The following is a 24781-nucleotide window of genomic DNA, read 5'->3' on the forward strand; positions in this document are numbered from 1 at the left end:
TAACCTTTAGATATTTCAGTACAGCTTAGATATTTTATTAAAGCGTATGTTTAAAAAAACGTGTGTACCCCCATATTATGTGCCCCTGCAAAATCCCCTTAAATAAATGTACCTTCTAAAAAGCCCGGTAATCTTGATTCCCCCTAAATTTGGACATGTTAATAGCTTAATACAACCAAAATAATTTTATATATCCATAACCATCTCCACCACTTAGTTACATGGGGTTAAAAATATTATATTTTTTTAAGAAAAAGGAGAAAAGAAATTTATTGGATTAATTTTTTTGGCTGAATTCTTTGTCGATCAATTTAATTTATGGGAGATAATTATTGTTTCACTGCACACCCCCACGCAAACATAAGACTGCTTTTTCTGACTGATTACAACGCATAATCGAAAACATGTGTTTATAATGACATTCATAATATTAATAAATGGCAACCCGATTTAAAAAGATGATGGGTACAAATTATATACTTCCTCGATACACAAAACTTACTTCAAGTGTTTAAAAAAAGTCATACTTAGGTGATGCAGTCGTCGCGGTCAAGATTGACAATTATTATCAAAAACAAGTTAAACCAACTTATTATACTTATTTTGAATTATTCGAATCTCTTTTATAGAAATTATATATTACATCAACTGAAAGAAAATTGTTGATATGATTTAATCATATCAACAATTTTCTTTCAATCATTAACTATAATTCAGCAAATATCTCAGTATAATTGGACAGATTAAAAATCATTGTAAACGTAGTTTTATATCTTCAACCAGTATATTTATGACTCAGGAATCGTTTATGCCTCAGAAATTATTAGAAATTTAATATGTTGAAGTATTTTTTATTATATTTTATGTTTACAGTTCAAGGTGAGTTAATTTTAATATTCTTCATGCCTTTCATTTTAAAGTCGAACTCCCATAACACTCAATTGAAACAATATTTACGTTTCATTAATTGTTCTTTATCATAACGTGTTGTCGAAGCCTTGTTTTACGGTTTCACGTTATGACGGCGCGGGCGGTGTTATGCAATAACATAATATTATATTAATTGATATACTTTGTTATTGCATACGGCTAAATATAATAATTATTTGTGCAAAATTTAGTCTTTGACTTTACCGATTCTTCTTCTTTTTCTTCTTCCGTTTTTTTGTTGATATCTACAAACTTGAATAAACTATATGAAAACAACTTACCGTACGTTTGTTTTCGTATGCGTCAATAGGATAATTTTAGTTACAAGTAGCGGCACGAAACTCTATCGCTGACCGTAATTGCGCAGAAGTAAAAAATAAGGTACGAAATAAGAAGAGATTGCCATTCTATCCGTCGCAAAATATGAATTGTCTTTGTATGGTTTGGATATTGGGATGCAGATGGGAGGTCGATCGACTGTCAAGGTCCGAGATTGTGGATTAATTATTGGGTATGGGCGTAGGCTAAGACTGCTGACTGCTTCTATTCGATTTGAAATATTGTTCGTGTAAAGAACTCTGCGTCGATATGGCCGTTCTTATAAATTCAAAGTTTTCTCAGTATACATTGTGCTGATGCCCCTAAGCCCAACACTTAAGTCCAAATTATTATAACTACTATTACAATATCCTCTGGTTTTGTCTGAACTTAATAGATGATATAGTGTTAATTAGGTAATTGAAACATTTACATACACCTGATTTCTACGCCATTGCAACAACATAATACGAAAAGTAGTCTACATAAGAACCTGCATCAGCTACTATACTAGTTACATTCCTTATTTACATATTGACGTCAACAATTATCAGTTTGGTGTGTCAAACAATGCGGGCTAGAGCGAGGCTATTAAAAAAATATGGCCTATACAATTACACTATTAAAAAAAACACCGCTGATCTCTTTCTAAGCTGACAACGGCCTTCAGACCATCAGCGAGATTCCATTTAACCCTTGATCATGCAGTAGAGTGAACGTCTGTTGCATCAGTTCACTAAATTAGGCTGATAATCATAGTATAATTTGCCCAAGTAAAAGGCAAAGTAGAAGGAGCCCTGACGCATGTATTGGTTGAAAAACGCGGCATCGAAAATTAAACCAGCCATGATGATCGTCAACCGAATACAAAAGAAGAAAGGTCTTCTTTGTATTTAAGGTACTAATGAAAAAATACTCTTATCTTAAGCATGATATGAACATCTTTAAACTGGGGCTGGGTGTGCCAAATAAACACACTGGGCGTAGTAAGTTATCGCAATTGCTGGTAGTGCCTCGGGCGCGTACGAACTTACTCACAGAAGCACCATTTATGTATGTCTTGGGCACCCTAAATATGATTGCGTGTGAGACAGATGTATTTGCAAACTAGCTGAATTCACAAGAATTGCATTATTTATAATTAGTTATAAAATGGTCTAAGTTTTAAATTTTTACCTGTTATGTTTATATTATGTTTTTAGTTTAGTTTTCTATTGTATTACTGTAAAAATAGGAAACAAATAAATATTTTTAGGACATTCTTTATCCCTTGAAGAAGACGACAAGCATACTTATGCGAAAAAGAACGCAGAGCGAGTTGTGGGAGGTACGGCAGCACCTGACGGCGCGGTACCCCATCAGGTAGGGATTAGAGTACCCAAAGAAGACAATTGGCTCTTCTGTGGTGGTGCTATTATCGACAAAAGATGGATCATGACGGCTGCACATTGTCTCGTTAGGTAAGCAATCAATTACAATGAACTTCCAAAGCGGACATTTACTATAATCACTTATCGTAGATTTGATTTCATCTAAGTATGTCCTGTTTGAATAAAAAAATGAATATATATATATATATATATATATATATATATATATTCATGGAAGGGAATATATGAATATTTATTGATCCTTTCATAATTTCAATGGTCCACTCTAATTAAAAATAATACAACATTACTCGATACAAAAAATAACACAACGTTATTTCAAACTTTTGTCTAATTTCGGTTTTATTCAATCATGTATAATTCACGAGATATTTAAATAAATATTCTGTAGAATGAAGTAGATTCATTCAAGTTCATTTTTGTTCCGCGAAACACGTAGAATTCCATGTTACTTAAAATACTTTAGCCTCAATTATTTTAAGGAGGAAACCAAAGGATGTTATAGCTGCAGCAGGTACAAATCTAAGACGTGGAGGAACAGAATATAAAATCAGTAAATTAATAATTCACGAGAAGTACGGCCGTAAATCTTTCGCCAACGACATCGCACTGATGTTAACTGAAGAAGAGATTCAGTTCTCTGATAAAGTTAGGCCTGTCGAACTAGCCTCAAGGAATACAGACGCAGGTGCAAACTGTTTGCTTACCGGTTGGGGTTATACGAATGTAAGTATCTTGTTTGCAAGAAATTACACCTACCATCATATTTAACATATTATATATCTCAATATATTACATATAAGTGCTGCAGAGCTTTGTCTTAGTGGTTTGATTCTTGGCTGTGTACCAATGGACTTTCTGTCTATGTGCAGTGTCGCTAAAACAGTGAAAGAAAACATTGCGACGAAAAGGCTAAGCCAAAATGTCGACGGCGTGTGTCAGGCACAGGAGGCTGATTATGATCATGAAACAGATATAGAGATATGAGGCCTAAAATATATTTATTTTATTCTTAATATAACATGGTTTCTATTTACTCCTCGTAAGGACAACTCTTATTCACAACGCTCGCCATTCTATTTACTGATTTCCGTGTGAAATTTGCGTTTTTATCACTAGACTAGACACCGAGAAGAGTGGATGCTCTAAGAGGCTAAGGCCTATGTACAAGGAAATGCTGTAAAACAGGCATTAATAATGAGGCTCACCGATTAATACTTAATGTTTATTTCAGATTTTTATGTACTAGGAGGAGTATTTTATAACAATAAATATTATGATTTCTAACGCAGATACGAACTGTACGGGACCTTATGGAATTTAGTTCTGATTTGTTTTTTTTTGAAGTTATACTTCTGTTGGCGCGTTAGGGAAAATTATGAGAGTAAATATTTAAGATGTCAATATCTTTCTAATCTTTAATAATTCTACATAAGAGATATTTTTTTGTAATATTTAATATAATAATTAAATAAACTTTATTGAACTAGATATTACATTATAATAAAGCGTTGAATGTATTAATTATACCTTTTTTCTGTTGTTAGTGTTTTTTTTATGCAATCGTTGAATACGGCGAAAAATAAAATTTGTGATAAATATTTTTTTCTTGTTACGCCAAATACTACGAGAAGTGATTATTAATAACTTTTAACGCGTGTACATAACACATACATTTTACATGTTTTTTTCATATTTGTTCCAATTATTTTTCTTATAAATGACTTTGTTCTAGCAAAAGGGAACTAAAATACCAGTTAAACTGCAATGGCTGAACGTAACAGCTTTATCTATTAATAATTGCCAGAAACAATTAAAGGCATTCCAAAAGAAGAATCCATTTACCAAGAAACAGATATGCACCCTGACCAAAAGAGGAGAAGGAACATGTCAGGTGAGAACTACTTCTTCTACTATACTGTTTCGATAAATGTAAATATGTGAAGAATACATAGTCTTCACATAAGTGTGGATATTCTTGCCTATTCTTCTCCACACAAATCTACCTTTTGGAAGGGGCAACTAGAATCTTTATATTTTATTTAACGTTCATAAGTGCGTTTTAGGTGATCTAATTGTAAAAAATGATTTGAATTTGACTTTGTCGTGGCCATGTCAAATTGGTTTAAGTTAGATACGATTATTTTGATTTTGATAGAACGTTACACACTACACAGACTTATTATCATTACAGGGTGACTCTGGTAGTGCTCTGATAGAGAAAGGCGAGGCAGTCGGTGTGGCCTCCTACAATCTGCCCTGTGCCTATGGAGTTCCTGATGTCTTCACAAGAGTTTACGAATATCTCGATTGGATTAAGGCTAGAATGGAAGAAAATACGACAAATATATAAAAGAAAAATGTATCATTATATTCTAATAAAACGCTACCAACTTTTTGGTCTCGGAGTCAGGTTTCTGAATATCTTTCATGATCATGTCAATCCAATGATTAGCCTCGTGTGCCTGACACACGCCGTCGACTTTTTGGGTTTAAAGGTTTTGTCCACCGCCGCCGTCGCCGGGACGTCACAGAGAACGAGAATATTTCGGGCCGGGTTTAAGATGACTTCACGGCGATCGTGTGACCACCGCGCCGATATAACAAAGCCAAAACCGGGTGAATGGCGCAGCGAGACGGTATTGTGTGGACAAAAACAACCTGTTTTGTATAGCCGATACATCGGCCCGTCATAAAACCGTGCCGAGTTCTCGCGGTCACGGCGAACTACTCCAAATATTGGCGGCCGGGATGACAGAAGTGCGGTGGACATATGGCTATATTAAATGTTTGTATCGCTAAATCGGCGCCGTCATCTCGTTCTTGATGACGTCCCGGTGACTGCGGTGGTGGACAAACGGCCTAAGGCAAGCCGCTTTCTTCACGATGTTTTGCTTTCACCGTTCGAGCGAATGTTAAATGTGCACGTAGACATTAGTGCATAGCCGGAATCGAACCTACGACTTCAGGGATGACAGTCGCACGCTGTAGCCACTAGGTTAACACTGATACTTTCTCTTTGATAATTACCAATAAATATAATAATTTAGTTCTGTACTAGGAAACTTTATTATCACATTTGCATTTAAATTAAAGTATAAATTGTGAATAATTGTGAGTCATATGCTGATGATAAATGAAATGTGACCTGGCTGAGAGCAGTCTTCTGTGGAGTATTGCAATTGTTACGTTACCTATAAATATTATTAACGTGTTTTGTTTGTAAAATTTCACTATCGTCGAATATACAAAATAGAATATAATGTCACATTTATTATTTAAATTTACGCAAATTACGGTTTTATTTATTTTATCATTTACTACATAGCAGCAGCTCGCCACTGAATGTAGTTTTATAAGTTTTATTCTTTCTGGTTATAATCAAAAAACGTGACTAAAATGTTTTATATATTTATCTTTTTCGTCGTTTGTACTGCCAACGGTAAGAAATATTTAGTCTAAAAATCTATTTATGATATAAGAACTAGATATAGGAAATTAAAGATTCCATTAATTCATTGATTCCATAATTCACTTAACTGATTTTACATTAACTGTATCACTTTAAAGTTAAACAAAAATGCTACGCATATTTTTGGAATGCTGTAGGCCTTTTAGGCTGTTTTTGTAAGCAAAACTCAGCCAAAAGGGGCGTATTCCCGCGACAGTCTCAAGCGAGTGCTGCGAGACTCTTCATCTTGGGTCGTCGCGGGATGGTCAATCGCCTGAAGGGCGGGACGGAAACTCACTGGAGTGAGCGAAGTACGAAGTAAAAGACCACGCCTTCCTCGGTGTAGGCGGTTATTTACCCTAATTTGATTTTCTGTTTTCATTGCCGCGCGGGTGGCTTTTAATTTGTCATTTGTCGTGGGTGGATCATTCGAATCCGTTACGCATTTATGTCCGTGCGCATGTGTCACTTCTTTTATTCTGTATTCCTTAAGGTGGCGACTGACATCGAATTTTCGCTCGACGTGAATATTTGTTTGTTGTGAGCATGTGAGCATGAATACACGCGATTCCTCTGTGCTCCATCCCACCCACAGTTGCAGTCAAAATGGCGTAGTCTAAAAAAACGTAGAGGTGGTGGCGACTGACTTATACTGACTGGTAACATTCAAAGGGATTCGCCAAAAAACCGACAGCCGAGTGAAGCGCGCTCGTATCGAGCTGCTTCTTTTTTTTTATAGAACAGGGGGCAAACGGGCAGGAGGATCACCTGATGTTAAGTGATACCGCCGCCCATGGACACTCTCAATGCCAGATAGCTCGCGAGTGCGTTGCCGGCAGGACCCTAAGTTGAATTGGTTCGGAAATACTTCAGTCGGCAGCTGGTTCCACAGAGTGGTGGTGCGCGGCAAAAACTGCCTAGAAAAACGCGCAGTTGTGGAACGGTGGACGTCGAGGTGATACGGGTGGAATTTCGTATTCTGCTCGGCTCGAGGTACTGCCGAATATTTGACTTGTAACGTGCTCACATTACCCATTTCGATGTTCCACATCCATTCGTAAATAACCAAACGAGTCAGATGAGCAAGTATGGCACATGCGCGCTTGTAACAAGACTCTTAAGAATATGTTGATATAGAGTTCGGTTTCGTCCGCACCGGAACCTTACACTTTTTAGATCGCTTGTTAAACTAACTGGTTTAATCTGTGGTAAGTATTAGACTTGTAAAGTGAGGAATTTGTAGTTACTTAAACCTGAAAAAAGAAGAAATTGTAATCAAACCCTCAATTTTAGTAGTTATAAATGTAACGTAAAGAAAAAGTATATTTCATAAATAAGGATCTTATCAAAAAATTTATGAGATAATTTCGTTTAATGTATCTACATGAAACCTAGTAAATAGATTTGTCCAAAAAATATCAATTTCAGGTTCAATTCTATCTAAGGGGCCTTTTGAACCAGATACAAAGATCATCGGTGGCACAGACGCTCCTGATAGTGCAATACCATACCAAGCGTCTTTGAGGAATGGAATTCATCACTTTTGCGGAGCAACTGTTATCGGCAAAAGATGGGTTATCACAGCTGCTCACTGTGCTATTGAGTACGTTATATTACAGTTACTTCATAAAAAACTTTGTGACATAGTCCAAACCTGTATTCCTGGCGCTACAAATTGATTCAAATTCAAAGTCAAATCTTTTATTTAAATTATAAAAAGGTATTTTGAAAGTCCAAATAACAAGTTTAAAATATTTTAAATGACTTATACTTACGGTTTTTTAAGTACAGAATTAAAATATAATATCACAGTTTAGTACAGAGATACTACAAATACTGTGAATTTCTCGGACCTTTGATTATTCAACTCAAAATAAGCAAGTCTTGATTTGAAAGTCAAATATCGTGTTAACTTTTATTAAACTAAATTTAGGATAGATAATATCTCAACAATATACAACTTTTCTTGCAAATAGAGAAAAAATTTTTTGCTTGCCCTTGCAAAAGAAGAATGGCTGTTTCATACATAAGTCCTTTCCTCTCTAGCGCCAATATTGCGATATTGCATGTTAAACCACTTTCTGATATCCAACATTATTTGATGAGGTAGCACATGTCTTCGATCAAGATCAAAGCCTTGCTATGCATCTACTCATTCGCCTCAACATCGGAATTTCTTGAACTGACAGGAATTCTATGTAATGCGTAGTTTTGTCAACAGATGGCACCACATGTTTGAATTTGTAAAATTATTTTATTGTTTATCGATAACTTATCCTATATTTACTCAATCTGCTATTTGGAGCGGAGAAGAATCCACCAAAAAAGAGATAACTAACATCGGTTCAGCTGATCTTAACTTATGTGGTGTAACTAACACGAGTTTTATATATTTAGATTAACATGTGAAACGAATAATATAGGCAACACAGGTCTTTTTAATTAGAGCGCCATCTATGCGTTATAAGAGAGTATCTAAAGGCAAAAGACTTAAACGAAATATAAAATCCTTTAGAATGAAAATGCTTTTTAACTTGAGACTAAAAAGGTATTTTTTTTCAGATTTCCAGCGGATGTCATCCAAGTGGTAACGGGTACAAACAGTATTGTAAAAGGCGGTGATAGGTATTCAGTCGAGAATGTGCTCATTCACGAGGATTTCGACCCATCCACTATATTGAATGACATCAGTCTTATTAAAGTGAATGAAGATATTAAGTTCAGTGAACGAGTGAAACCTATAGATATCGCTGACGGTCCATGTTCAATTGGAGATAATGTTCTACTTACTGGTTGGGGTCGAACAACGGTAAGAGAACTAATATTCCAGTATCTATATTCTTATGGTATACGAGGTGGAGATGCATTTGCTCATTCCCTGCTCCCAAAAGTTGCAGAGGTATGTGGAACTTGACCCTCGCCAGAATTTCAGCTATTCAAACGACCTGGCCATTCTCCCATTCTTTCGGGAGTTCAATCGCATGTTTCGGTTCAGTACACAGTACGTAGGAGGTAGGAGATCATATTATATTATAGGCATATCTTCTCCTATTTAATTCAATCCTAGGCTTCGTCCTATAGCACTTCCTCCTTCGTGCTGCAGTCTCCTTCTGTAACATTACTTGCTCACAGATGGATGCCACTGCATTCCATACCTCGTCACTGCCGATCATTGTTTTGGACAACACAACACACACAATCGCAATGTAGAGCATCATATAAATGTGGCGTTTCAACCCTTATCTGTGTATATGTATATTGATATATTATTTGACACGGGGTCTAAGACATGTCAGTTTCCTCACGATGTCTTTCTTTATCTCTACGTTTGTGGGCCACTAAGCTTACACATTCCTTCATTATCAATTATTAATTAACACTGAATACTTATTAGAGTGGCGACGATCCTATCCCAACGAACTTACAAATGGTGAACCAAACTGTGATGATCTTAAAAACTTGTCAATATATGCTAAGGAACGTGAACGAGATAACTGAAAAACAATTATGCACATTTACTCCCACGGCAAAGGGAGCTTGCCAGGTACAACTATTATTTATTTATGTATTTCGTACATAACATAAATTATGTACAACAAAATCTCCCATACTAAACATAGCCAAAGATGGAATATAAATTTTATTAAAAATAAATTACAAAGGATTTTTTTAAATGTCATACCTAATCCGGCTGTTGTGTCATGGTGTGTATGTGGGTTGTGCTCATGATGTATGTGATTTTGCGCTATGGATATTCTTAATACTTCTTGAGCAAATTCCTCGAATTAAACAAGTCAATCTATTGTTATCTACTACTTAAATACATATTTTTTTTAGATTATAAACTTCTCAGTGTTTGTATGATGTGGTCTTAGTTAAAATAAACAAAACAATAGATTTCCTTTCTGATCTCCAAACTAAATTAATTTACCATTCTTGTTTTTGTAGTACTCCGGTATCAGTTTTAATAATACAGACTCTTTAACTTTAGCTTGAATTTTGGTTGTTGTTTTTGTTGTTTTGGAATTTCGGTCGATGGTTCACAAATTTAAGGGTAGCTTAGGTAAATGATTACAATACAATTTGTCAGATTTCATTTTATGTTTTTTTGCTAGGACCTAGGACGTTGTAGTTATCATTTTCGTACTTATGATCTGTGGGATGAACTCTAAATGTTTTGTTTAAGGACAGGACCGGCAAACGGGCAGGAGGCTCATCTGATGTTAAGTGATACCGCCCCGCCGCCCATGAACACTTTAATGCCAGAGGACCTGCGAGTCCGTTGCCGGCCTTTTAAGAATTGGTACGTTATTTTCTTGAAGGATTAGGGTCCTAAGAGAAACTGTCTTAAAAAACGAAAAGGTGTGGAAATAGATGACTTTGTAGTTAGATATTCATGAGAGACGGAGACATGTGTATTAAAATTCTTGTTTTTTAGGGTGATTCTGGAGGACCATTAGTTCTAGATAACAAGTTGGTTGGAGTTGTTTCTTGGGGTGTCGACTGCGATCTTAATTACCCAGATGTGAACACAGATGTATGGAGCTATGTCTCTTGGATTAAAAATAAGATAGAAAATTATTAAAGTAATAAATCCCTTGCAACATATATTTTGTGTTTTTATAAAAAATCTGCTGGGCTGAAAAGTTAATACGAGATCTCGTGGGATTAAGAATTACGACCTCAAAAACCAATTGTTTGAACACGATGAAAACTGCTAATTGTTTCAAGATACGACGTTATTTTAACACTGGTTGGCACCAATGTAGACTGAGTGAGCGCCATGTTATTCTTCGGGATTGATCTGGAAAATTGGCACGAGATCTTGCGAGATCCCGATCGAGATTGCATTCCCTAGCTTAAACGGACTTTAACATGTAGTGGTCATCATAATCAGTTGGAATTTGAGCTTAATTTAATATAAACACTATCATTTTATTAAAGACACACACATACACAAACACACACATACACAAACACACACACATACACATACACCATGTGGTTTCCTTATAATTAATATAATTGTCTTTTCTTTACTTATAATCATTTTGTCGATCCGAAGTGGTGGAGGCCTGACGACCTGTAACACAGGTGCACAACCTTTAACAGGCATCAGTCTCACTTTAACAATAACAATTACTCCAAAGAAGAATGACAATTATTGTATATGTTTTTGTGAGAAATAAAATAAATATATTATTATTATTATTATAAACACTCAGACGAATTGAGAATCTCTTTGATTGCACCTATTGCAATCATAACCACCCAAAAGATGCCTTTTAGTTACCATAGTCATAAATTGAAATTTAACATTCTGGTTTCCGAAAATGTCCATAACATGAGAATCACTTTGACTTAATTAAATAGGGTAAGTTAGTTTTGTGTTAGCATCGCAACTCCACTACCTCTAAAGTTATCTTAGTTATAAGCTTATATTTGAAATGATTAAAGTTACTACCCAGCTTCAAAGAAAGTATTTCATTTAAGATTTATATGAACTTAATTCCTACAAAGAACTTAAAAAGGTAGTGCGTCACATTAATGTAATTGTTATTTTTTTAAGTTAAATGAAATAACGAAACACAAAGGAGATCCTTGGGTTTCGTTAATTACATTTCTTTGACGTCATACATTACAATAAATAATTATTTCCAATACAATTTGGAATTTGAAATTAATGTTATGTAAATGGAAATTTTTACATGATTAAGAAATACTACCTTGAAATGAAAAAAAAAACTCATTAGTTAATATTATACATTTTAAAGTGTTATTTAAATAGGTTTTTTTTCTAGTTTTCAATTTTCTTCTTTATCCAGTCCACATACGAATATACTCTCGTGAAGACATCGGGAACGCCCACAGCGCACGGAGCACCCCAGGAGACGATACCCACTTGTTTTTTGTCTTTCACTAGAGGCCCACCCGAGTCTCCCTGCAAAATTAACAGCAAAAGTGCTATTTAATTTGAGTTCGGTTTTACCTAGACCCAAAACAAATTAACAATTTCCCCGTACTAGACTATTTAAAGTTAGTAATACCTTTTTGGGACTACTTTTCTTTAAGAAAATCCCAGAGGCTCTTTTATCTCTGCCTTTTAATTAATTTAAGAAATATATTAAATAAGTGTTAAAAGGCTTACTATAAAGTTAACGATTAGTTAGATTAGTTGATAAAAGGGCCTGGGACTAGTCCTAGGCATGCTACTTCTAATTAATTTGCGATATTTGTTTTAAAATAAATGTTGTTTGATGATTTGCTATTTTAAAAGAGTACCGACTATTTTTTCCTTCCGTAATGGGGTGTTTTTTGAAGCAGACGCATTTCCTTCGAACCCGACACGTCTGTGTCTAGATGTTATTAATTAGCCTTCTATTTTATGATTGTTTAGTTATAACAATGCTAAGGGTACCATGGTTAGGTACTCTGATTCTTAGCTGTAAGAAAACAAACTAAAATGAAAAATTGTTTTTCGACACTTTGTTACCAAGGCATCCTGGGTTTTATTGGACACGCTGGAATTCAGAAAGTTTAATAAAACTCGTCGTGACTAGAAGATGAGGGCATTAGACCTCGAGGCCGATTATCTACCCCAACCGCTCAAGTAAATGCCTTTACAGTTCCAGGCGCAGATGCTTGCCGAAGATAATTTTGAGAATCTCTTACCCCACAAATTCCTTCTCTAGCTTTATTGAACGTGCACAACTGATTATCTTCAATCGGAAGGTATTCACGGGCTGGTGCCAATTCTTTATTACATTTCTCCTTTGATATCGTTTTTAGATCTAACGCTTGCAGGTTGTCTGGGACTGTGTTTTGGTTCTGAAAGTTGGAAAGTCTAGAGTTGACTTAAAAACAATATAAGGCATTATTATAAAACATAACCAAGTTGAAATCATTGGCATAACTTTAATTGAAATTAAAGGAATTTCTTATGTATTTGATAGTGTATTAATTTATTCAACGTAGTAATTGGCCCATACGTACGCTGAGACAAAATGGCGGATATTGATTGATTCTTTTTAAATTCTTGTTAGAGGTATGCAAGAGAATATAAAGGAAACGGTTAAGTCAAAAATGCTTATAAATATTATCGGTATGAAATTTACGTAAATAATTGCATTGGTATATTGCAAAATATATACATACATCAGTGTCTCCCCATCCGGTGACAGTGCACACTTCTCCAACGCCAGTGTCGCTGGTAGGTAATTCTATCGCTTGCACATTATCACTGAATTTAATGGTGCCTCTAACTTTTAGTAAAGAAATATCGTGTTTTATGGTTTTTGGGTCGTAATCTGGATGATTTTCTATTGTTTCTATTTCGTAAGAGTCTCCGCCGGAGGACAGTTTCATTGTTCCTACGACTGCTGTGAGGATACCAATTGGAACACTAAAATTGGTTGGAAAATAAATAAATCAGTGGCGACTTTTTAGGACTGGTCCTCAGATTACCAAATCTGTTTCATGATCATCTGTTAACCTAATAGGCAAGTAGGTGATCAGCCCCCTGTGAACACGCCGTCGACTTTTTGGGTCTTAGGCAAGCCGGTTTCCTCACGATGTTTTCCTTCACCGTTCGAGCGAATGTTAAATGGGCACATTTATTGTATACATATATAGCAAGACTTAATATAATAACGTTTTTATCACAGATAAGATATACATACTGGTAAGTACAGTGAGCGGCGCTCAAAATCCACTTGTCGTTCAAAACGGAGCCTCCACAGAAGTGTTTTTTCGGGGCACCTTCGACGTAACCCAACCTGATCGATACTTGATAAGGTGCTGAGCCTTTGGCGGCGTCCTTTCCACCAACTACACGACCTTCTATATCTGGTTTTGCATCTCCTACGAAAAATGTCCACAATGCTTACCACAGATTCCTATTAAGCTTAATATTTTACTTTATTTGAGATAAACACATGAACAATGAGGGAGCTTTATCCCGAAGTCAATCCTGATGGTGCAAGAAACCGTAGCCCCGACGCGTAAATGAGCAACGGAGGAATGCGAAATAAGCTGAATGCGTTCAAAAGAAACCCTACCTGCAAGTACAGGACTCCATCTCTCCTAGTTATTACTACAAAAGGAAACGGCCCGTCTGTGAAGAATACTTGCAGGGTCAAGTATCTTCACAAACTTACATCGGGTGTGCAGAGGTGGACGCAATCCTCATATCGCGTGTCGAGGGGCGCACCGCATTCCGTCTAAGACAATTGTTTGACAATTGACAAAATACGCTTATTCAGCTTTGAAGCATCTTAGCGCATGCCTATGACTGTCAAAAGCGTTTACAAAATTGGCGAAAGACCAAGACTTCGCCATCCGTTCTACCAGGAGGTCTTGTTCTGCGAATAACGGGCAAGAACCTCTGTAAGTTATACCCTCCATCTACATTAATATTATTCAAAGGAAAATGTCATAATCCACAACGTTTTTATATCTGTATACAATATGCGAATCCTATCTTCTATTCTATCCATGACCCCTCGGTAGTAAGCAGAGGCGACGGGAAAAGGATTTTCCGAAGTCACAAGGGTCAGCAGGCAAATCAGCAATGTGCTCAAATAATTATGTTCACACATTTAAATGAAACTTATAATAAGTGATTAAACTATTAAACTTACCCAAAACTACCCACAGGAAGAAAAATAAATATCTCGTATGCATTTTAAATGACCCAAGTTTAATACAACGATTGTTTTCTATACCACTTTCTTTTTATATGGTCCTGTTTTGTCAATTTAAAAAAATGATTATATAAGTAAAAAAGTAATTAGTAATATACGTATATTTAAATTAAACATAGGTTTTATATTTATGGGTTGCCGATAACGGTGTCCGCGGTTTGTTCGGTAGTTATTGGAAGTGGAAAAGTAAAGGATATTTTTCAGTCAAGGGAATTTAGGGTTGTTTGGTTCCGATTTTCTTTTTATAGAACAGGGGTCAAACGGGCAGGAGGCTCACCTGATGTTAAGTGATACCGCCGCCCATGGACACTCTCAATGCCAGAGGGCTCGCGAGTACGTTGCCGGCCTTTTAAGAATTGGTACGCTCTTTTCTTAAAGGAGTTTTATTTTATGCGATAAATAAAACTCCCTAATAACTTGTGAGAAGAGGTGAAGATGGAACTGAATGTAAAAGAATGTATATTATTTTACTATACTACGTACATTTGTTTATCATTTAGAAAACTTAGCCTATGCTTAAAAGTAGTAATAACATGTTGTGTTAAAACGTTCAGTTAATACGCGCAGGGTGTGTACGAAAGGGATCTTTCTAGAAAGAGATCACTTCGTTATCCTTGTAGCCTTGCGATAACGCTGACAAAACTGTTCTTTTCAGAACACACTTATATCATAACGAAAACGTATAACCTGTTCTTTTCAGTACAATTTATTCTTGTATCAACGATATAACGTTAACTAATTTAATCACCTACAGGAACACTTTATTCCTCGAAAGAAACCCATACAAAAAAGTGCGTGCTGTGCTTGTAATTACTTATTACTAAGGTAAAAGCCCCTATAGATGACAATTTACCAGTATATGATCAATCCATGTCTTTTGTTTGCACACTGTACGATGCACGTGCTAATGATAATATAGATAAATAAAAATCTGTGTTTACTACACAGAACATTAAACGACAGAATTGCCATATGAAGTTCTAATATGTAACTACTAAACGAATACATCAACCAATAGCTTGTATTTTTCTCGATCTCACTCTCTCTCAATCTGTCTTAATCGCTCTCTCCCTTTTCGTCGATAAAAACGCTGCACATCGTCATGACTAGGCGTTTCATTTTAGGGAATGTTTATGTAATAAAAAACTTATGATGATATTCTTCGATAAACCAAACTTTTTTAATTATATAATAATGTAGGAACGTTCTTCTTTGACAGCATTCACAGTATGAAATATAAATACTTTTTTAAATAACAAAGATAAGATTCAAGGTGAATACGACATTGACTACGGTTCTTTCCGCACGTTAATTAAAATTTATTTTTAAAAAAATCCACAGAAAAAATTGTGTGCGACTCGGGGACGCCCGACAGAAGTGACAACTTAAACTAAATTCTGTATTGATCCATCTATCATCTTCTGCTTCATTTACGATATTTTTATAATCACGTTCAAATGTCTAGCGAGAGAGAGGAGAGAGGAGAAGCCTGCATACCGCTGCCGGATGCGTGAGAGAAAGGGAAGTTAGACTGGTGCCGTAACGTGTTACGTAACGAAGCGATTTACCCTCCCATAAGAAGTTATAACACTAATCAGTCGATAGCATCGCACGACATTTAAACAAAAACAAACGGAACTCGCTGGCGTTTCTTTTGTTTTTATATAATTAACCTCGACTGATAACCAATGAAGCACTGGAATAATTAAATAAGTAATTAATTTAAGTGTAGTGTCTTTAAACATGTATTAAATGTGATAGATTTCGATTATATTGTTACTATGTGACGCAGTTCGTAGCGCTATGTAGTTCATAGAAGATAGCCATCCACAACTAGGCACCTTTTTTAAAGTATTGAGGTAGAATTATACAGAAAAATAGTTAATTTAAAAAAATTATTACAATGCAAACATGTTTTGACATAAGTCCTATATATATTTTAACATAATATCTTAAATTATTCGCTTTTAAAATATGTATATTTAAATTTAAACTCATGTTAAAATTTACGTTCTATATGAAACAGATTTTATTTATATAGTATTTATATAGCTTAATATGAAAAATTGAGAGAAATTGAAAAATTGATGAAGTGCATTAGAGTCAGTGCACTTTAGCTTTAGTCCTAAACAGTAGTAAGAGAAAAAATATCATACAAGAACATAGTGCTTCTTGATAGAGGCTGGAAGTAGTTTTATTGAACACTTTCTTATGTTAAATACCCTTATTAGTAAATTAGGTTTGACTCTAAATACTTATTAGTCTTAAGTTATGCTAGAATGTAATGTTTCATGATGTCTCAGCGAAGACACATGTATTTAAAAAAAGGAAATATCAACAATATCAGTACTCAAATGAAAAAGTATATGTTCTCTTTGAAATACTATATTCCTTCCATTGTCTGTCAAAATAAAAAAAATCTGATACAATATATTTATTTAATCCTGACTCCTATGTTTTCATTTTTTTAACACAAAATTTTATGTTCCTCTCAGTAGTTTTGATTTGCGTTCCTTGGACAATCTAACTCTTGAAACTCCTATTCATAAAACTGAATTCTATCACTCCTCTTTCACTGTTCAACGTATGCTGCTTTCCTTACCAATTTATATCAGACGAGCTCAGTCTTTAAATTTATTGACTAATCTTCTCTTTGATCGATTTTCTTGTGCCACGTAATTAGATACTATTATAATTATAACTATTGTGACTCAATTAACCTTAGGCAGCTTTTACAATATGTCTGTTTATACATATTTTATTTATATTTTTAGTTTTAGTTGCATGTTATTTTTAGTTTATTATAGTTAATTAATTATGCACTTCTTGTATTTTACCCTTTGTAGGTGTTTCTTGTTTTAATTTTCCATATTTTACAGTGACATAAAATTAATCATTTATGGATTCAAGACATTCTGACAATTTAGGTATACTAGCCGTAACAATTTAGGTACATATTTATTATGTACATATTTTGACCGACCCCATATAATGGCTCACAGTTATTACGATTATTAAAACTTACTTTCGTGATCTTACATGGAACATTAAATTTTTCACGTGACTTGTTAATTGAATTATACGTCAATTTTTTTCTTACCTACTTAACAAAATCCCCCCGTAGTCCTTAGACGCAATTTCGCTGCGATTGCACGATATATCTACTTATTGACGAGGCCAAAATCGACTTTAGCCCAGTTATTTTGACTATCAATTTGTGTGTTGTTTTTTGAAGTGAAACTTCTTTAGAATCGTTGTGATTTCAAACCGGATGCAACGAAAAAGCGACAGTAAAAAGAGACAGAAACATTAATTCATATGATTTAACGTGGGAGAAAATGAGATAGATAAACTTCTTTCGAATCGTCGTGATTTCAAACCGGATGCAGCGGTAAAGAGAGACAGAAACATCAATTCATCATATGATTTAACGTGGGAGAAAATGAGATAGGAGGCATTATACAGCCTCTATTTACTGCCGCTTTTTTTTTGATCGAATTTCAAACTTTCGTTGTTTTAGTTTTTGTCAAATTAAAGATTTATATTAAACTTATAAATTAAAATGTATAAATTGTAAATTTTTTTTTTTTTTTTTTTTTTTTTTTTAGAACAGGGGGCAAACGGGCAGGAGGCTCACCTGATGTTAAGTGATACCGCCGCCCATGGACACCCTCAATGCCCGAGGGCTCGCGAGTGCGTTGCCGGCCTTTTAAGAATTGGTACGCTCTTTTCTTGAAGGACCCTAAGTCGAATTGGTTCGGAAATACTTCAGTTGGCAGCTGGTTCCACAGAGTGGTGGTGCGCGGCAAAAACTGCCTGGAAAAACGCGCAGTTGTGGAACGGCGGACGTCGAGGTGATACGGGTGGAATTTCGTATTCTGCCTCGACGTCCGATGATGAAACTCAGCTGCAGGTATTAATCCGAACAACTCCTCTGAACACTCTCCATGGTAAATGCGGTAGAAGATGCAGAGAGACCCCACATCTCTACGCAACGCCAAAGGATCAAGCCGCTTGGAGAGATTTTGGTCGTCAACGATTCGAACCGCTCTTCGTTGAATACGGTCAAGTGGAAGAAGCTGGTACTGGGGAGCACCCGCCCAAAGGTGGGAACAGTACTCCATGTGGGGCCGAATTTGCGCTTTATATAGTTGCAAGCGGTGGCCCGGAGTGAAGTACCGTCTCGCCCTGCTGAGCACACCGAGCTTTTTGGAGGCTAATTTTGCCTTTCCCTCCAAGTGACCGCGAAACTGAACGTCGTTCGATATGTCAACGCCAAGTATTCCAATGCTGGCTGTGGCTTTAAGGAGAGTGTTTTCGAAAAGAGGAGTAGCGACAAAGGGTGTTTTTTTAGCGGAAAACGCGCAAACTTGTGTCTTTTTGGGGTTAAATTGGACTAGGTTTAGTCTGCCCCAGTCAGAGACTCCACGTAGTAGGGTTTCTACTTCAGACACAAGTTTGTTCCGGTACTCATCGACATCTGCCCGAGAAATACTTGCCCGGCCAGTGTAAAGAGTGTCCCCAGTGCTGTCATCCGCATAGCAGTGAATGTTGCTAAGTTGCAACATATCATTGATATGCAGAAGAAACAGGGTCGGGGATAAAACACAGCCTTGTGGGACCCCAGCGTTCACGGGTTTAAGGTCGGAACATGCTCCGTCGATGACGACCTTGATGCTCCGATCGGCCAGAAAGCTGGAGATCCAATCGCATAATTTCTCGGGAAGCCCATAGGCTGGAAGCTTCGAGAGCAGTGCTCTGTGCCACACCCGATCGAAGGCTTTCGCTATGTCCAAACTAACCGCTAGAGCCTCCCCCTTGGACTCAATTGCCTCCGCCCATCTATGCGTAAGGTATACAAGAAGGTCACCAGCCGAATGACCACGACGAAAGCCGTACTGAGAGTCACTTATCAGCTGGTGGCCCTCCAGATACTCCAGGAGCTGGCAATTAATAATGGATTCCATTATTTTGGAGAACAAGGAGGTTATCGCTATTGGGCGATAGTTGGACGGATCGGAGCGATCGCCTTTTTTAGGGATCGGATGTATCGATGCGATCTTCCAGCACTCCGGGACAGTGCCAAGCGAGTACAGGTACCGGAAAAGGCGCGTTAAGACCGAAGCCAACTCAGGAGCACAAGTACGCAGCACAATTGGAGGAATACCATCCGGCCCGCTCGACTTATGTATGTCCAAGGAAGATAATGCTTTACGGACAGCACGTTGCCGGAATGTAACTTCCGGCATCGAAGAATCACATCGTGAAATGCTCGGTGGTGATCTCCCTCGGTCATCCAAAGTCGAGTTGGACGCGAAGAGACAGCCTAAAAGGTCGGCCTTCTCCTTCGCAGTGTGGGCCAGCGAGTCATCCTCCCTGTGCAATGGTGGAATGGAGGGCTGACAAAAATTTCCTTGGACAGCTTTGGCTAGAGACCAGAAGGCTCGAGTCCCCGAAGGGAGTTGGGCCAATCTCTCGCCAAATCTGGCAATGTGCTCTGACTTTGCTTTAGTGATTTCCCGTTTGAAGGACCTGGAGGCTGAGTTATATGCTTTTTTGAGTTCGCTGGTATTAGCATCACGAGATTTCGCCGCTTCTGCCCATGCCTTAAAGCATTCTCGCTTTCGACGCGAGGCTGTCTTGCAAGAACGCTTAAACCAGGGCTGAGACTTGCCACCGATCGGCACCGCAGAAAAAGGAATAAAGAGTTCCATTCCCTGCAGAACCACTTCGGCGACAGAGGCAGCGACGGAATCTGGAGCTTCAGACGAAAAGCAAATAGGCCCCCAAGGGTAGGACGCAAAGAAAGACCGCATCCCGTCCCAATCTGCTGACTTGTAGTGCCAAATACGGCGAAAACCCAAAAAGCGCGACCGCGAAGGGCGCGTAGATGGCACAGTACTCCGGACCACACAATGATCCGATGAACCCAATGGCGGGTCAACGGAGACTTGATAGTTCTCCGGATGCGAAGTCAGCAGAAGGTCCAACAAAGAGGGTTTATGACCGTCCACATCTGGTATTCGCGTAATCGCAGGGACCATTTGTGTCAGGTCGTAGGCTAAAGCAAAGTCGTGAAAGGATCTTCCCGCGTGATCGGTGGTTTCAGAGCCGAGCCAATCGGCATGGTGGGCGTTAAAATCGCCAAGTATCACGATTTCGGCGGTAGGAACCCTTTCAAGCAGGGAATCTGTAGCCATTTGGATGTGCTCGATGAGTCGGTCAGTTTCGTCATTTCCCGCTATGGGACCTATACAGGCACGCATAGAATCGCGGATGGTCATCGCAGTCTATGCGGAGCCAGAGGTTAGATAGGTCCCTTCCTTCAAGCGTCCCGAGGCGACGAGAACAGATATCCTCTCTGACGTACACGCAAACTCCCGCCCGCGGCACAAATGAATGTTCCAATTTGTACCCCGGGTAGGAGAGGTAAGAAGTATCAGCCGGGGAGGATATCTGAGTCTCAGTGAGGAAGAATAAGGCCGGCTTCGCAGATTCAAGGTGAAAGTGAACCGCGCTTAGGTTTGAGTTGAGCCCCCTAACATTGGTGAAGTCCACTGTGAGCGTGGAAGGGGTTGCCTTCGGCGAATTCTTCCGTTTGCCCCGAGATCGAAACCTGAAACTAGAACTGGATGTTTTGTTTAGAGCGCAGTTTTTGCCCACCCCAGAATACGAAGGGCAGCCTGTGCATCCACCACCGGATACTGATTTTTCCGATGATGGACGCCCAGAGGGGGATTCTCCACGTGTGGTACCCCCCTGGGGTAATCTTTCTTTAAACTGCACCGTCATACTCTGGGGAAGGGGGGGGGGATGGGCTCCGGGAGTCTCACTCACCGAACGAAACGCGAGTACAATAAGATAAACCTATTGCATCACTTCACGCCGGTTTTCTGTGAGAAAGAAAATATACTGTTTTTAAAGAACACACACATTTAGATAGTGGAAAATGATTAATTTATATTTGTTTTTGAAGGTTTCACTTCTACCATGTGTGAATTGCACAAATGTTTTTTTTTTATTTGTTGAACCAACAAAGTAGTCCCTAATACATGCAAGATGTCGTTTATGAAAATATTAAAGATTAATGGACCTAAGTGTGACCCTTGAGGTATTACAGATATGGCAGTGAATTCTTTGGATTAGTACCCACCACTTACTACTTACTATGTTTGAAGTGACTCGATATTATTGGGCACAAAATAGATTCAAAAACCTTTGTAAAAATACTTGTATTTCATCTTTCAAATAATATTTATTTTAATTAGATGCCATCTTGAATTTTAAAAAGTAATTCATTTAATATTGCTCTGTATCCAATTGTAGAAACCATGGACTGAATTAAACACTTCAGGATAGTATCTGGCGCAGGGAACTACCCATGACAGGACTCCTATTTGAACAGTTTTGTTCTTTTCATTCTGAATGACGAGAGGACCACCAAAATCACCCTGCATGAAAAATAATAACATTTAAAAGGTTTGACTTACGAGAATGTGTTACATTCTTAATGAATACTTACTTACTTACTATAGTCTCTTATCAAATTTGCTCATTTGTTTTCAAAGGTGTGATAAAGATAGATGATCAGTCTTTTTTCTATCAGCATAAGAAATCTTATGATTTCTTTCCCTCACGATGTTTTTCCACTTTATCTGAGAACTCTTCAAGACATTCTCTATCCAGGTACTATGATTGAAGTGAACTTATATTTAAACCATTGGATAAATCCTGATTGTAACGTGAAACTATCATCTATTACAAATGTTGTAGTACATTTGATTACTTACATAGCATGCACCTTTGTTTTCCTGGCGCTCAGCGCAGAGTTGTCCGGCGTCTATGGGCACAAATTGCGAGTAAGGCGAGCGTATGAATTTTTTAGTGCAATCATCATTGCTTATTGTTTTGTACTCCAACATTTGAAGATTGTTTGGTACAGTTTGGCGTCTCTGTAATAATGATGTTAAAATAATGACACCTCGTGCGAACGTCCCTTTGTTACTCATTCAGCTAACATAAATAACTAATAAATAAAATAAATAATATAACAAATAAAAATAGATAACCCGTTAATATTTAACAAAATATTACCCTAAAACATTTCATTAAAAGGAGTCCCTTTAGGCAAGGTTCGGAAGATACTGACAGCGTTCCTGCTTTGAATAGATAGGGAAAGCGACACTGTGTGGTGGTGTCAAGGGTATCTGAGGTGTGATAGAAGTCGTTGGAGATAAAAAAACGAGCGGAATATTTAAGATCTTCGAAGATAAACTTGGTTTGTCAGTTATATATGTTGTATATGTTGTGTCCTGTATGTAAATGAAAGTAAGTTCTGCCAGTGTTAAGTCGCTTTGATTGACTGACTTTGAATGACATGTTGCATGCATTTCTATCGCAATATTATCAAATATAATAATCTACTCACAAGGTCTACATATCCGAAGCCAGTAAAGAGACATTTCTTTCCAATGGGTACCATTTCTTTTAACAACTCAATGGGTTGAACCTTATCGCTGAATTTGAATCTGCCTTCGATCTGTATGAGGGCTATATTATTCTTTTCAACCGAATTAGAATAATTCGCATGAGGAATCAATTTCTTAATCTTGTATCGGTCGCCGCCATTATCGATTGCGTGTCTGCCAACAACTATTGACAGAATATGCCTTTTCATCCTAAAAAAATATTTTATTAATCAATAGACTATTATTAAAGTTTGTCTTGACTCATAGAACTTAATTAGTTGAAAAAGGTCCCGTTTGTCAATAAATATTAAAATTGGAGGTCATCAGTGATGGAAAGCTTTTGTCGAAAAATATACTCACCGATAAACGCAAGAAGCTGCTGTTAACACGTATTCTTCGTTTATAATAGACCCTCCGCAGTTGTGCCATTCTCGCTTTCTTTTATGAATACGAATTGAAACTTGGTAGTTAGCCATGCCTGGAGTGGCATCTTTGCCACCTATAATTCGACTGTCTCCATCTATTGCTTCCGAAACGTCCCCTTCGCCTGTAAACGTTGTTTATTTTATTCCGCTACATTTTCATGCTTAATATACTATGCCCGGGGTACGGCATAACAATTATTATATTGCCCAAACCAAAGAAGGAAGGAATTCATTGAATTCAAAGGTCCAGATGGTGTCAAATTTAATTATTCTCACAAAGACTTTAATTACATTTGGAAATACATAGTTACATCATCAGTTAAAAATATTGAGAGTAGTGCATTATTTTACATAAAAATGAAGCCCTGATGTATTTGACTCTTATTTACCATTCTAGTCTTGTTTGTATCCTTCGTAAGACTACACAGAACTGGGTGTTAATTAATTAAATAAAATTTATCTTACCAAGGACTCCTTCGGACAGAAGAAGTAGTATTCCAAAATGGAGAAACATTTTCCTTGATTTGAAATTTCTCATTTTTTACTTTATATTTATACAAGACAATATGCATAATTTAATGGAAAATTATGCAAAGACGGAAATTATTTGAAGACAACATAATTAGTATTGGTGCTTAGCGATATTGCTAATTATTATTCATTTGTATGTTTGTTACTCAATGTTATTTCATTCGTTATAGTAGTTGTTACTTTTACGCCAACTTCATCTATCCTTTTTCTGGGAGCTGAGTCCAGGAATTATGTTTAGGGAATTGGGCCGGCGCGTGGGATGGACTGATTTTCGCGGCATGACGGGTCTTGTCACGCCTCAACGTGCGCCAAGGCATTTTAATTAAAAGCTGACAGCGGTGGCAATGACGAACACGGATGCTGCATTTAGGAGATAAGGGTTTGTCTTGCGAAATTGCACTGCCACTAGGGTGCTATATTCATCATTAGTACGGCCAATTCTTAAAAACAGCTGCGTCATATGGGCCCTTTATGAAAGGTATAATGGGGATATGATTGAAAGGGTGCAAAAGAAGCTCCTTAGAAATTTGTAAAACAGAAGGTGAAATATCCAAGTGCCTAGCGT

At 37.1% G+C, this 24781-nt stretch overlaps 3 protein-coding genes across 3 annotated transcripts; 1 reads left to right on the forward strand and 2 right to left on the reverse strand.

Annotated features, from left to right (window-relative positions):
- Window positions 1-795: 795 nt before the first annotated feature.
- Window positions 796-11013, forward strand: LOC110999625 (transmembrane protease serine 9). The gene is made up of 9 exons (XM_045632751.1): window positions 796-879; window positions 2504-2708; window positions 3122-3365; window positions 4375-4533; window positions 4834-4978; window positions 7519-7693; window positions 8653-8899; window positions 9485-9634; window positions 10529-11013. The coding sequence occupies exons 1-9, from the start codon at window positions 837-839 to the stop codon at window positions 10673-10675; spliced, it is 1515 nt and encodes a 504-aa protein (XP_045488707.1). The 5' UTR covers window positions 796-836; the 3' UTR covers window positions 10676-11013.
- Window positions 11014-11887: 874 nt separating this feature from the next.
- LOC110999624 (chymotrypsin-1) lies at window positions 11888-14803 on the reverse strand. The gene is made up of 5 exons (XM_045633855.1): window positions 14730-14803; window positions 13770-13950; window positions 13246-13492; window positions 12763-12918; window positions 11888-12031 (listed from the first exon to the last, which is right to left on the reverse strand). The coding sequence occupies exons 1-5, from the start codon at window positions 14770-14772 to the stop codon at window positions 11888-11890; spliced, it is 771 nt and encodes a 256-aa protein (XP_045489811.1). The 5' UTR covers window positions 14773-14803.
- A 7229-nt stretch (window positions 14804-22032) lies between these two features.
- Window positions 22033-24239, reverse strand: LOC123690461 (chymotrypsin-2-like). The gene is made up of 5 exons (XM_045633892.1): window positions 24151-24239; window positions 23621-23807; window positions 23221-23470; window positions 22583-22744; window positions 22033-22243 (listed from the first exon to the last, which is right to left on the reverse strand). Exons 1-5 carry the CDS (start codon window positions 24221-24223, stop codon window positions 22088-22090), a joined length of 828 nt encoding a protein of 275 aa, XP_045489848.1. The 5' UTR covers window positions 24224-24239; the 3' UTR covers window positions 22033-22087.
- Between the last annotated feature and the right edge of the window lie 542 nt (window positions 24240-24781).

Source organism: Pieris rapae, chromosome 2 (genome assembly GCF_905147795.1).
Source record: "Pieris rapae chromosome 2, ilPieRapa1.1, whole genome shotgun sequence".
In the NCBI taxonomy this organism is placed as follows: Eukaryota; Metazoa; Arthropoda; class Insecta; order Lepidoptera; family Pieridae; genus Pieris; species Pieris rapae.

Bases quoted from the DNA above. Each gene is read 5' to 3' on its own strand.
- LOC110999625 (XM_045632751.1), top strand. From the start codon at position 837: ATGTTGAAGTATTTTTTATTATATTTTATGTTTACAGTTCAAG. The intron at 2,709-3,121 runs GTAAGCAATCAA...AATTATTTTAAG, and splicing joins GCTGCACATTGTCTCGTTAG to GAGGAAACCAAAGGATGTTA. The intron at 9,635-10,528 runs GTACAACTATTA...CTTGTTTTTTAG, and splicing joins CGGCAAAGGGAGCTTGCCAG to GGTGATTCTGGAGGACCATT.
- LOC123690461 (XM_045633892.1), bottom strand. From the start codon at position 24,223: ATGAGAAATTTCAAATCAAGGAAAATGTTTCTCCATTTTGGAATACTA. The intron at 23,808-24,150 runs GTAAGATAAATT...CAACGTTTACAG, and splicing joins TCTGTCCGAAGGAGTCCTTG to GCGAAGGGGACGTTTCGGAA. The intron at 23,471-23,620 runs GTGAGTATATTT...ATATTTTTTTAG, and splicing joins GCAGCTTCTTGCGTTTATCG to GATGAAAAGGCATATTCTGT.
- LOC110999624 (XM_045633855.1), bottom strand. From the start codon at position 14,772: ATGCATACGAGATATTTATTTTTCTTCCTGTGGGTAGTTTTGG. The intron at 12,919-13,245 runs GTATGTATATAT...TCCAACTTTCAG, and splicing joins CCGGATGGGGAGACACTGAT to AACCAAAACACAGTCCCAGA. The intron at 12,032-12,762 runs GTAAGAGATTCT...TTAATTTTGCAG, and splicing joins CTAGAGAAGGAATTTGTGGG to GGAGACTCGGGTGGGCCTCT.